Here is a 14047-nt window from a genome sequence, read left to right as displayed (position 1 = left end):
TAATTTGTTTCATTGCTGCCATGAAAGGGAGTCTTTAAATCAATAAAGTTATATATTTTTTTATTACATGTAATAAATTTTGAATCAAAATGTGTAGATTTATTATTACACTGTATATATGACACAAAGACTGAACCTTCTTGTGTCACTTTGTCTAATTTTTGTCAAAATCTGGAAAAAAGATTTATATAAAAACACTCATTGATACTAAATTAAACCAATATTTAATCCCTAATTAATGTCAACTGTGCTTCAATGTAAAATTGACTATTAACCAATACATAATCAACAACTAAAAGACTGAATGACATCTTGATCTCAGAAGAACCCTTGCTACTTGCCATCCGCGTGGTCATTGTGATTAATTATTCGAAAGCCAATGAATGCACACACATACATACTACATGGCTACCCATTTACTTCTCATAATAATATTGATTTTTTTTCCATCTCGGAATCATCAATGAAAATGAGAAAAATAAGACTTTACCTCCTTTTTAACAGCTCGCAGAAGCTTCTGCCGGTTTTCTATTTCTGAAATTAAACATAAACCGTTATAAGTTGACATTTTTGGGAGATAATTCCAATTCAAATCGACTGTCAGTGGTTTTCCTACTCTTACCGTTGGCCATCATCTTGCCAGTCTCCTGCTGCAGCAACTCGACCTAACAACCGCCAACGAGGATCTTTCCGCCGTTTTGAGAAAGTCACGATTTTTTGCAAATAACAACTCTCATAATTACAGTAATATTGCAATAGTGAATCACTGTCGATATCCTTGCATATTCCAAATGTCAATATATGTAAACAAACAAGCCTATTTCGATGACCATATTGTCACGATGAGCGCACTATTTGACGTTTGACCCTTTGGCACATCGAGTATCCTTGTGCGGAAGTGAAACCACACAGTAATTGTTTACATTAGTAAATATACATATGTACGATGACATCGTTTTCAGAGTATCGTTTTGTTAACAATGCAACATAATTACATTATGTGTTTCTCAAAAAATAGATATATCGCTTGAAATATAAATGAATGACTTAGTATATTTACCAGGGATCATACATTATTTGTGTTTGTAATTTCACTTTCAATTTTAATCTTCACTTGCCTAGTTATAAACGCTTTTTATGCAATATGAAATCATCATAAATTTTCTATTGAAAGAGTATGTTTGAGATACCATACTACCGATGAACTTTTAAGCAATTTAATGTTTTCTATTTATCTGAAATTACTCTAAATAAATGACTGTTCCCTTCATTACTTCCGGTTAAAATGTCTGCAGCCGCTCACTTGTCGACTGGAAAGATAAACCTTAGTTTACTGCGTGACTTTTACAGAAGAGAACTTCTGGAATCGCTCGATAAATGTTCGGGAACAAAGGTATTAGTTCAATCAAAGTCTTTGTCGCTAAATCATTCAATTTGTCTAAAAGAGAGCACGTTTATGATTGGGGGTGGTGCTGTACTACCATGTAACCCTAAGCTATTTGGTCATATGGCTACGAATCTCATGGTTAAATATGGGTCTTCTCTGATCTCAGACTTATAACTTCATGACATATAGACTACACCAGAAATGTATTTGTTGATACGATTGGGAAACAACCAACCCAATATACAGTATCCCCACACCATGTACCTGTCAAATGTATAGATATATTTTGATCCCATGTTCTTGATTTCGTGACCAATTCATTTTGGTACTTTAAAATGTTGTTTTGGTACTTTGTTATTGTTTCGATAAAACACACCATTTTGTATAAATTAAATTATACAATTAGTGACATGTTTCAGCTAGAAATATCAGAAAATATTCAGAAAACATATTACGGCAATAAGGATACGTTAATGGCGATAAATTGTTCTGTTATTTAGGTATTTCTGATTAGGGTAAAGGCTAAGGATGATTATATAATTACACAAAAGGTATCAGAACGTCCCAGTGGACATCTGTTAACACTCTCACCTTGTCCCAGTGGACAACTGTAAGCATTCTGTCTGTGTCCCATTGGACATCTGTAAGCATTCTGTCTGTGTCCCAGTGGACATCTGTAAGCATTCTGTCTGTGCCCCAGTGGACATCTGTAAGCACTCTCTGTATCCCAGTGGACATCTGTAAGCATTCTGTCTGTGTCCCAGTGGACATCTGTAAGCACTCTCACCTTGTCCCAGTGGACATCTGTAAGCACTCTCTGTGTGTCCCAGTGGACATCTGTAAGCACTCTCTGTGTCCCAGTGGACATCTGTAAGCACTCTCTCTGTGTCCCAGTGGACATCTGTAAGCATTCTGTCTGTGTCCCAGTGGACATCTGTAAGCACTCTCTCTGTGTCCCAAAGAACATCTGTAAGCATTCTGTCTTGTGTCCCAGTGGACATCTGTAAGCACTCTCTGTGTCCCAGTGGACATCTGTAAGCACTCTCTGTATTCCAGTGGACATCTGTAAGCACTCTCTGTGTCCCAGTGGAAATCTGTAAGCACTCTCACCTTGTCCCAGTGGACATCTGTAAGCACTCTCTGTGTCCCAGTGGACATCTGTAAGCATTCTGTCTGTGTCCCAGTGAACATCTGTAAGCACTCTCTCTGTGTCCCAGTGGACATCTGTAAGCATTCTGTCTGTGTCCCAGTGGACATCTGTAATCACTCTCTCTGAGTCCACGAGAACATCTGTAATCACTCTGGTTGCGTCCCAGTGAACATCTGTAAGCACTCTCTCTGTGTCCCAGTGGACATCTGTAAGCACTCTCTGTGTCCCAGTGGACATCTGTAAGCACTCTTTGTTTCCCAGTGGACATCTGTAAGCACTCTCTGTGTCCCAGTGGACATCTGTAAGCACTCTCTGTATTCCAGTGGACATCTGTAAGCACTCTCTGTGTCCCAGTGGACATCTGTAAGCACTCTCACCTTGTCCCAGTGGACATCTGTAAGCACTCTCACCTTGTCCCAGTGGACATCTGTAAGCACTCTCTGTGTCCCAGTGGACATCTGTAAGCACTCTCTGTGTCCCAGTGGACATCTGTAAGCACTCTCTGTGTCCCAGTGGACATCTGTAAGCATTCTGTCTGTGTCCCGGTGGACATCTGTAAGCACTCTCTCTGTGTCCCAGTGGACATCTGTAAGCATTCTGTCTGTGTCCCAGTGGACATCTGTAATCACTCTCTCTGAGTCCCAGAGAACATCTGTAATCACTCTGTCTGCGTCCCAGTGAACATCTGTAAGCACTCTCTCTGTGTCCCAGTGGACATCTGTAAGCACTCTCTCTGTGTCCCAGTGGACATCTGTAAGCATTCTGTCTGTGTCCCAGTGGACATCTGTAAGCACTCTGTCTGCGTCCCAGTGAACATCTGTAAGCACTCTCTCTGTGTCCTGGTGGACATCTGTAAGCACTCTCTCTGTGTCCCAGTGGACATCTGTAAGCATTCTGTCTGTGTCCCAGTGGACATCTGTAAGCACTCTCTCTGTGTCCCAAAGAACATCTGTAAGCATTCTGTCTTGTGTCCCAGTGGACATCTGTAAGCACTCTCTGTATCCCAGTGGACATATGTAAGCACTCTCTCTGTGTCCCAGTGGACATATGTAAGCACTCTCTGTGTCCCAGTGGACATCTGTATGCATTCTCTCTGTGTCCCAGTGGACATCTGTAAGCACTCTCTGTGTCCCAGTGGACATCTGTATGCATTCTCTCTGTGTCCCAGTGGACATCTGTAAGCACTCTCTCTGTGTCCCAGTGGACATATGTAAGCACTCTCTCTGTGTCCCAGTGGACATCTGTAAGCACTTTCTCTGTGTCCCAGTGGATATCTGAAAGCATTCTATCTGTGTCCCAGTGGACATCTGTAAGCATAAGCATTCTCTCTGTGTCCCAGTGGACATCTGTTAGCACCCTCTTTGTGTCCCAGTGGACATCTGTAAGTATTCTGTCTGTGTCCGAGTGGACATCTAAGCATTCTGTCTGTGTCCCAGTGGACATCTGTAAGCATTCTGTCTGTGTCCCAGTGGACATATGTAAGCATTCTGTCTGTGTCCCAGTGGACATCTAAGCATTCTGTCTGTGTCCCAGTGGACATCTGTAAGCACTCTCTGTGTCCCAGTGGACATCTGTATGCATTCTCTCTGTGTCCCAGTGGACATCTGTAAGCACTCTCTCTGTGTCCCAGTGGACATATGTAAGCACTCTCTCTGTGTCCCAGTGGACATCTGTAAGCACTCTCTCTGTGTCCCAGTGGATATCTGAAAGCATTCTATCTGTGTCCCAGTGGACATCTGTAAGCATAAGCATTCTCTCTGTGTCCCAGTGGACATCTGTTAGCACCCTCTTTGTGTCCCAGTGGACATCTGTAAGCATTCTGTCTGTGTCCGAGTGGACATCTAAGCATTCTGTCTGTGTCCCATTGGACATCTGTAAGCACTCTCATCTTGTCCCAATGGACATCTATAAGCATTCTCTGTGTCCCAGTGGACATCTGTAAGCATTCTGTCTGTGTCCCAGTGGATATCTGTAAGCACTATCTGTGTCCTAGTGGACATCTGTAAGCACTCTCTGTGTCCCAGTGGACATATGTAAGCATTCTGTCTGTGTCCCAGTGGACATCTAAGCATTCTGTCTGTGTCCCAGTGGACATCTGTAAGCACTCTCTGTGTCCCAGTGGACATATGTAAGCACTCTCTCTGTGTCCCAGTGGACGTCTGAAAGCACTCTCACTTTGTCCCAGTGGACATCTGTAAGCAATCTCACTTTGTCCCAGTGGACATCTGTAAGCACTCTGTGTCCCAGTGGACATCTGTAAGCATTCTGTGTCCCAGTGGACATCTGTATAAGCACTCTGTGTCCCAATGGACATCTGTATCTCTCTCTGTCCCAATGGACATATGTAAGCACTCTCTGTGTGTCCCAGTGGACATCTATAAGCACTCTCTGTAACCCAGTGGACATCTGTAAGCACTCTCTCTGTGTCCCAGTGGACATCTGTAAGCATTCTGTCTGTGTCCCAGTGGACATCTGTAAGCACTCTCTCTGTGTCCCAAAGAACATCTGTAAGCATTCTGTCTTGTGTCCCAGTGGACATCTGTAAGCACTCTCTCTGTGTCCCGGTGGACATCTGTAAGCACTCTCTGTGTCCCGGTGGACATCTATAAGCACTCTCTGTGTCCCAGTGGGCATCTGTAAGCACTATCTCTGTGTCCCAGTGGACATCTGTAAGCACTCTCTCTGTGTCCCAGTGGACATCTGTAAGCACTCTCTCTGTGTTCCAGTGGACATCTGTAAGCACTCTCTCTGTGTTCCAGTGGACATCTGTAAGCACTCTCTCTGTGTCCCAGTGGACATCTGTTAGCACTCTCTCTGTGCCCCAGTGGACATCTGTAAGCACTCTCTCTGTGTCCTAGTGGACATCTGTAAGCACTCTCACTTTGTCCCAGTGGACATCTGTAAGCACTCTCACTTTGTCCCAGTGGACATCTGTAAGCACTCTGTGTCCCAGTGGACATCTGTAAGCATTCTGTCTGTGTCCCAGTGGACATCTGTAAGCATTCTGTGTCCCAGTGGACATCTGTATAAGCACTCTGTGTCCCAATGGACATTTGTATCTCTCTCTGTCCCAATGGACATATGTAAGCACTCTCTGTGTGTCCCAGTGGACATCTGTAAGCACTCTCTGTAACCCAGTGGACATCTGTAAGCACTCTCTCTGTGTCCCAGTGGACATCTGTAAGCATTCTGTCTGTGTCCCAGTGGACATCTGTAAGCACTCTCTCTGTGTCCCAGTGGACATATGTAAGCACTCTCTCTGTGTCCCAGTGGACATCTGTAAGCACTCTCTCTGTGTCCCAGTGGATATCTGAAAGCATTCTATCTGTGTCCCAGTGGACATCTGTAAGCATAAGCATTCTCTCTGTGTCCCAGTGGACATCTGTTAGCACCCTCTTTGTGTCCCAGTGGACATCTGTAAGCATTCTGTCTGTGTCCGAGTGGACATCTAAGCATTCTGTCTGTGTCCCATTGGACATCTGTAAGCACTCTCTGTGTCCCAGTGGACATCTGTAAGCACTCTCTGTATTCCAGTGGACATCTGTAAGCACTCTCTCTGTGTCCCAGTGGACATCTGTAAGCACTCTCTGTGTCCCAGTGGACATCTGTAAGCACTCTCACCTTGTCCCAGTGGACATCTGTAAGCACTCTCTGTGTCCCAGTGGACATCTGTAAGCACTCTCTGTGTCCCAGTGGACATCTGTAAGCATTCTGTCTGTGTCCCAGTGGACATCTGTAAGCACTCTCTCTGTGTCCCAGTGGACATCTGTAAGCATTCTGTCTGTGTCCCAGTGGACATCTGTAATCACTCTCTCTGAGTCCCAGAGAACATCTGTAATCACTCTGTCTGTGTCCCAGTGAACATCTGTAAGCACTCTCTCTGTGTCCCGGTGGACATCTGTAAGCACTCTCTGTGTCCCGGTGGACATCTATAAGCACTCTCTCTGTGTCCCAGTGGACATCTGTAAGCACTCTCTCTGTGTCCTAGTGGACATCTGTAAGCACTCTCTCTGTGTCCCAGTGGACATCTGTAAGCACTCTCTGTGTCCCAGTGGACATCTGTATGCATTCTCTCTGTGTCCCAGTGGACATCTGTAAGCACTCTCTGTGTGTCCCAGTGGATATCTGAAAGCATTCTATCTGTGTCCCAGTGGACATCTGTAAGCGTAAGCATTCTCTCTGTGTCCCAGTGGACATATGTTAGCACCCTCTTTGTGTCCCAGTGGGTATCTGAAGCATTCTCTGTGTGTCCCAGTGGACATCTGTTAGCACCCTCTTTGTGTCCCAGTGGACATCTGTAAGCATTCTGTCTGTGTCCCAGTGGACATCTAAGCATTCTGTCTGTGTCCCAGTGGACATCTGTAAGCACTCTCACCTTGTCCCAGTGGACATCTGTAAGCACTCTCTGTGTCCCAGTGGACATCTGTAAGCACTCTCTGTGTCCCAGTGGACATCTGTAAGCATTCTGTCTGTGTCCCAGTTAGTGATGTGTTGATGATCGGGAAAGATCGATTAACGGTTGATTATTGTCAACCGATTACGATCATCGATCATGTTTTGTATAATCGATTTATCGGGTCCCTATGTTTATATATTTTGCCATCAGAATTTTTATTCTAATTGTTAACTAATTATATTTCTGAAGACACTATTCAGTTATATTCTTTATTCACATGAGTATGGCATCTTTGGCTCTAATCTTTAAGCCCTTCAGTATTGAAAAATCATTGAGGCAGTGCAGTTGTCTAGTTGATACTCATAGCCCAGTGAACCATGATATTACTGAAACATATTTATTTAAATGTATATACACGCAGTATGTTACATCAAAACAAAACATTAAATGATAAGAAGTGTTAACTTACAAGCTGCAATCATGTGTGTATTTTCTTGTCATAATAAACTTGTCAAGTTTTATAATCACTAGTTCCTTAATTTTTAATTTCAATAGGATGTTTTAATGGCATTATACATTCTTTGACCCATAGATATAAATAGCAAATGAATAAGAAAGTACCAGTTGCCTTCTCTGGCTCAATTTTGTTTGCATTTTAAACTTCAAACAGACTTATCAATAACAACCGATTAAAATCGTATAATCGGTTACCGAGATCATCCAATTACAACCGATCATCGGTTGCCATGTTCAACCGATTACCCAACACTAGTCCCAGTGGATATCTGTAAGCACTATCTGTGTCCCAGTGGACATCTGTAAGCACTCTCTATGTCCCAGTGGACATATTTAAGCATTCTGTCTGTGTCCCAGTGGACATCTAAGCATTCTGTCTGTGTCCCAGTGGACATCTGTAAGCACTCTCTGTGTCCCAATGGACATCTGTATCTCTCTCTGTCCCAATGGACATCTGTAAGCACTCTCACTTTGTCCAGGTGGACATCTGTAAGCACTCTGTGTTCCAGTGGACATCTGTAAGCACTCTCTCTGTGTCCTGGTGGACATCTGTAAGCACTCTCTGTGTCCCAGTGGACATCTGTAAGCACTCCTCTGTTTCCCAGTGGACATCTGTATAAGCACTCTGTGTCCCAATGGACATATGTAAGCACTCTGCATCCCAGTGGACATCTGTAAGCACTCTCTGTGTGTCCCAGTGGACATCTGTAAGCACTCTCTGTGTCCCAGTGGACATCTGTATAAGCACTCCCTGTCCCAATGGACATATGTAAGCACTCTGCATCCCAGTGGACATCTGTAAGCACTCTCTGTGTGTCCCAGTGGACATATGTAAGCACTCTCTCTGTGTCCCAGTGGACATCTGTAAGCACTCTCTGTGTCCCAGTGGACATCTGTAAGCACTCTCTGTGTGTCCCAGTGGATATCTGAAAGCATTCTATCTGTGTCCCAGTGGACATCTGTAAGCGTAATCATTCTCTCTGTGTCCCAGTGGACATCTGTTAGCACCCTCTTTGTGTCCCAGTGGGCATCTGAAGCATTCTCTGTGTGTCCCAGTGGACATCTGTTAGCACCCTCTTTGTGTCCCAGTGGACATCTGTAAGCATTCTGTCTGTGTCCCAGTGGACATCTAAGCATTCTGTCTGTGTCCCAGTGGACATCTGTAAGCACTCTCACCTTGTCCCAGTGGACATCTGTAAGCATTCTCTGTGTGTCCCAGTGGACATCTGTAAGCACTCTCTGTGTCCCAGTGGACATCTGTAAGCATTCTGTCTGTGTCCCAGTGGATATCTGTAAGCACTCTCTGTGTCCCAGTGGACATCTGTAAGCACTCTCTGTGTCCCAGTGGACATATGTAAGCATTCTGTCTGTGTCCCAGTGGACATCTAAGCATTCTGTCGGTGTCCTAGTGGACATCTGTAAGCACTCACTGTGTCCCAATGGACATCTGTATCTCTCTCTGTCCCAATGGACATCTATAAGCACTCTCACTTTGTCCAGGTGGACATCTGTAAGCATTCTCTGTGTGTCCCAGTGGACATCTGTAAGCACTCTCTGTGTCCCAGTGGACATCTGTCAGCACTCTCTCTGTGTCCCAGTGGACATCTGTATAAGCACTCTGTGTTCCAATGGACATATGTAAGCACTCTGCATCCCAGTGGACATCTGTAAGCACTCTCTGTGTGTCCCAGTGGACATCTGTAAGCATTCTCTGTGTGTCCCAGTGGACATCTGTAAGCACTCTCTGTGTCCCAGTGGACATCTGTATAAGCACTCTCTGTCCCAATGGACATATGTAAGCACTCTGCATCCCAGTGGACATCTGTAAGCACTCTCTGTGTCCCAGTGGACATCTGTAAGCACTCTCACCTTGTCCCAGTGGACATCTGTAAGCACTCTCTGTGTGTCCCAGTGGACATCTGTAAGCACTCTCTGTGTGTCCGAGTGAGTATCAAGTATACTCATTGAAACCTCATATTTTAAGCTTGGCACAGTTTCATAATGGCTACCCAGTAAATGTATTTCTTTTTAATTATGAATGATAAAGGATTGATACATTTTGTCTTAAATTACTGTAAACAATCTGGAGATTCTATCCTAAATAAGGAAAGTTGTGATACCACAATAACCTGCATTTTATTTCTTATTTCAGGCTTTGGTTTGGGATGATGCCTTGACAGGAGCATTTGGACTGATAGCAGAATACTCATTGTTGAAGGCAAGTGGACTGTTAGCTATGTTGTTGATGATGGGAAATGTAAATTTTGGTATCGATTGTTGATTTCATATATGGTTAAAAGCTTAATGTGATGTTGGTTAGGAATGGTACCTTGTTATACACCTGTCAAAATTTTGATAGAAGTATTATGATATTGCATTATTTGTTTGTATAGAGATCTAAATAATTGCTTGTAGGCCTTACGATAATGATATACTGATACTTGGTAGACCTTATAATAATGATATACTGATACTTGGTAAGCCTTATAATAATGATATACTGATACTTGGTAGACCTTATAATAATGATATACTGATACTTGGTAGGCCTTATAATGATGATATACTGATACTTGGTAGACCTTATAATGATGATATACTGATACTTGGTAAGCCTTATAATAATGATATACTGATACTTGGTAGACCTTATAATAATGATATACTGATACTTGGTAGGCCTTATAATGATGATATACTGATACTTGGTAGGTCTTATAATAATGATATACTGATACTTGGTAGACCTTATAATAATGATATACTGATACTTGGTAGACCTTATAATAATGATATACTGATACTTGGTAGACCTTATAATAATGATATACTGATACTTGGTAGACCTTATAATAATGATATACTGATACTTGGTAGACCTTATAATAATGATATACTGATACTTGGTAGGCCTTATAATAATGATATACTGATACTTGGTAAGTCTTATAATAATGATATACTGATACTAGTCCAGGCAATGAATGACTTAGGTTGGACAAAATTTTTAACAAAGGTTTTTCAACTGAAACGGGCTAAGTAATGGTACAATAGAACACAGAAAAAAATCCACTCGAATCCCCCTATGGCAAAACCTCGTTTTCGTCCAAAATCCAAGATGGCCGCCATTACAGAAGGTTCAATTTTCAAACGGTCATAGTATTGGAACTAAGTGACTTAGAAATACATTTAAGGTGTCAATTTCAGCTAATTTTAGGGTAACAAATTGTTTGGTGATACTTTCAAAGTCATCAGAGGTCAATACCATATTTGTTTTGGAAGTTGCAAGCTAAATTTGACCAAAATAAATCAAAATTCAAGTATTGTAACGCTTTATCGGTCTCCAGACATTACTATTTGCCATTTACAGTCATTCATTTGATAATTGACAGTTAGATATCTTACAGTTAAATATCGTAAATGTAAGATGAAGTTATGTTTAAGCCATGCTTTACAACGTAAAATGCAGCAGTTTTGTCAAATAGATATGAGGAAGAAACAACACAAATGAAAAAACGTTGCAACTGTTTTAACTGTTTTACTTGTATCTATTAATAATCAAATGATATAGCATACATATTATTGATGTCTATTTGAACATCGGCATTCGTTATTAATCAAGCACCAATCCAGATTAACATCCCGCGATATCATCGTCTACCTCCACGTCTTCATCGTCCTGGCTGTCTTAGGGAAGTCCGTTTAAACATGTGAGGCTTCGGTTCTGACCTCATGCCGGTATACATCATAACAATCCATTATTACAGCAAGTGCATGCTTTTGGGTATATTTCCCACCAATCTAATTAAAATCAAGATGTTCATGTAACGTAGTGAGAATGACCATCTAGATTTTAATTAGAATGGATTTCCACTGGAGTTACACCTTATGATTGAAAATAGTCTTTCTGGTGCAGCTGGCTTAGTCACCAGGATTGGTACAAGACCAGCCGTAGGGGACTTTTGCCATCCCTCAGAGTGATCAGAGGAGATGTTCTTATAGCGCCAAGCTTGCATCTGATGATATGTCCGATGGCTGTAATAAGCGGTTGCATTGCTGGTAGGAGGCGATTTCCTAGGATAAACGAATCCTGCCGAAGTTGCCACTTTTAGCTGAAACTTTGTCACTCGTGCCGCCATGCATCTTTTCCTGCTCTTTCGATGTCATCTTTTGATGAAGATGGAGACATGGAAACGGATGAAGACCGTTGTAGTGCTTTGAACATGGTAAGGACGGTTACTTTTCCTAATTCATTAGGCCCTGACGTGGTATCGCATCCACTAAATGCGTGCAGAAAAAGTAAAGCTTCAGCAAGACAGGAATCCAGAGTCTTCAAGTTAGTGACAGAAGCCGTCTGCCTTGATGTCAACATGTACAGGTTTTCGCTGTGGTCACTGATAACTGCATGAAGTACCTGGAGCTACAATACATCGGGATCTTCAGCAACGACAGCTGTTGGTTTTGTAGCCGCAGAAAGACATGCAAGTGTGCATATTTTGTCAGACACTGATACTCAAACACAAACATCGTATCCTTTCCGACTCCATTGGGCTTCAACCTTGGTGCTGGAGTTATGGTACTAGTCAAATACCACCAATGCGTGGCCGAAACTTTCGTGGACGTAGTTGGCATGTTTAGGCCACGAAAACTTGTGGAGCAGCCTTTCCCATCAATTACAAACTGCAATCCCATGTCGATCACGTCTCGGGTGATTCTGAAAGGAGCAAGCTTCAGGAGATGGTTATGATTTCAGCTTTGTCCCCTGTTTGCATACACAAATAGTTATCAAAGAGTTACGAAGGGTATGAGTAGAGCTCGTTTTTGAAGAGTTCAGAAAGAGAAATATCGTTGATACCTGTAACAAGGAGAAGCTGATACAGACGCTGGGGGTCCATTTCGATTCGCTCACCAGACGCTGATTTTACATGGACAGCTGAGGCTAGAGTATGCACTTGATTCTTCTGAGAAAAGTTGTAACCTGCCACAGATTTACCACCCATGGAAGCAGAAATCTTGTTGCCGACATATTTGGCATTAGCTGCGTTTACTGATTCTTCTGCCGCTTGCCCCCGTCCAATAACCACCTCAAACAGCTTCTGAATATCAGACGTGTCATGTCGGATACGTGATTTTGCAATGTAACGATGCCCGTCAGCGGTATTAGAAGGACAATCCTGCTTTCTCGAAGATGGTATTGCTAACCACTGCACATATCGGTCCGAAGTGTAGGAAAAGTAGGCGAGCACTTTCAGTTAAGCTAAACCCACATGTCAGACCCCCACTTGACTTGATGCTGGCCATAAGAACTTGCTCGATGAAGAGATCCGTAAATATCCCTGACCAGACACCAGCAGTTCTCTTGACAGGAAAGAGTCCATTCATGAAAGCTGCATGTACGTTCTAGTCCAAACAATTTAGGGATGATGAGAGCCAAGGATTATGTGTATTTGTTGTGCCAAGCAGCAGCAAGATATTGCTGCATCTCACACAAAGACTGTAGATACACTTATATTTATGAAACAAATATAAAAAATGCCAGATGAATAAGATTTATATATTATCTATGCATTATAATAAGCAAAGATTACATCATGATCAGCACCTGAAAATGAAACAAACAATATCACGGAATCAATATACACAATTTTCGCCAAAATTTGAGTCAAAATTTGATCTAATTCCAAATTGACTTTCATCCTGGAAAAGAAATCTTGATTTTAAATCACTTCAGATGTGTCGTCAAACTAATAACCAACTCAAATTTTGTCTGAAATGACACCTACAATGTATTTCTAGTCCCCTTATACCTCCTGATATGTCCATTTGAATATTGGCACTTATGGTATTGCGGCCATCTTGGATTTTGGACGAAAACGAGGTTTTGCCATGGAGGGATTCGGGTGGATTTTTTTCTGTGTTATAGTGGACCATTACTTAACCTATTTCAGTCGAGAAGCCTTTGTTAAAAAATTTGTCCAACCTCTAATGCAAAAATAAATTCATTGCTTGGACTATACTTGGTAGGCCTTATAATAATGATATACTGATACTTGGTAGGTCTTATAATAATGATATACTGATACTTGGTAGGTCTTATAATAATGATATACTGATACTTGGTAGGTCTTATAATAATGATATACTGATACTTGGTAGGTCTTATAATGGTCTTATAATAATGATATACTGATACTTGGTAGACCTTATAATAATGATATGCTGATACTTGGTAGGTCTTATAATAATGATATACTGATACTTGGTAGGTCTTATAATAATGATATACTGATACTTGGTAGGTCTTATAATAATGATATACTGATACTTGGTAGGTCTTATAATAATGATATACTGATACTTGGTAGGTCTTATAATAATGATATACTGATACTTGGTAGACCTTATAATAATGATATACTGATACTTGGTAGGTCTTATAATAATGATATACTGATACTTGGTAGGTCTTATAATAATGATATACTGATACTTGGTAGACCTTATAATAATGATATACTGATACTTGGTAGGCCTTATAATAATGATATACTGATACTTGGTAGACCTTATAATAATGATATACTGATACTTGGTAGGT

The 14047-nt window shown here is 41.7% G+C and overlaps 2 protein-coding genes across 3 annotated transcripts in view; one reads left to right on the top strand and one right to left on the bottom strand.

Moving 5' to 3' along the window:
* LOC117333520 (small G protein signaling modulator 1-like) overlaps positions 1-831 on the bottom strand; it is a gene marked incomplete in the record, with an annotated part of 119687 nt that extends 118856 nt beyond the window's left edge. Inside the window, 2 exon segments of the mRNA XM_033892843.1 lie at positions 491-534; positions 623-831. Coding sequence (XP_033748734.1) covers positions 491-534; positions 623-635 — 57 coding nt within the window.
* A 445-nt stretch (positions 832-1276) lies between these two features.
* LOC117333519 (vacuolar protein sorting-associated protein 33A-like) overlaps positions 1277-14047 on the top strand; it is a 33031-nt gene continuing 20260 nt past the window's right edge. Inside the window, exons 1-2 of one of the 2 annotated variants that reach the window (XM_033892842.1) lie at positions 1277-1393; positions 9602-9667. In XM_033892842.1, the coding sequence (XP_033748733.1) occupies positions 1286-1393; positions 9602-9667 (174 nt within the window). In that variant the 5' untranslated portion in view covers positions 1277-1285. The remainder of the gene's footprint in view (positions 1394-9601; positions 9668-14047) is intronic. The other variant, XM_033892841.1, reaches the window with a different exon arrangement.

Source organism: Pecten maximus, chromosome 8 (assembly GCF_902652985.1).
Source record: "Pecten maximus chromosome 8, xPecMax1.1, whole genome shotgun sequence".
In the NCBI taxonomy this organism is placed as follows: domain Eukaryota; kingdom Metazoa; phylum Mollusca; class Bivalvia; order Pectinida; family Pectinidae; genus Pecten; species Pecten maximus.
This window is presented reverse-complemented; position numbering and strand designations above follow the sequence as displayed.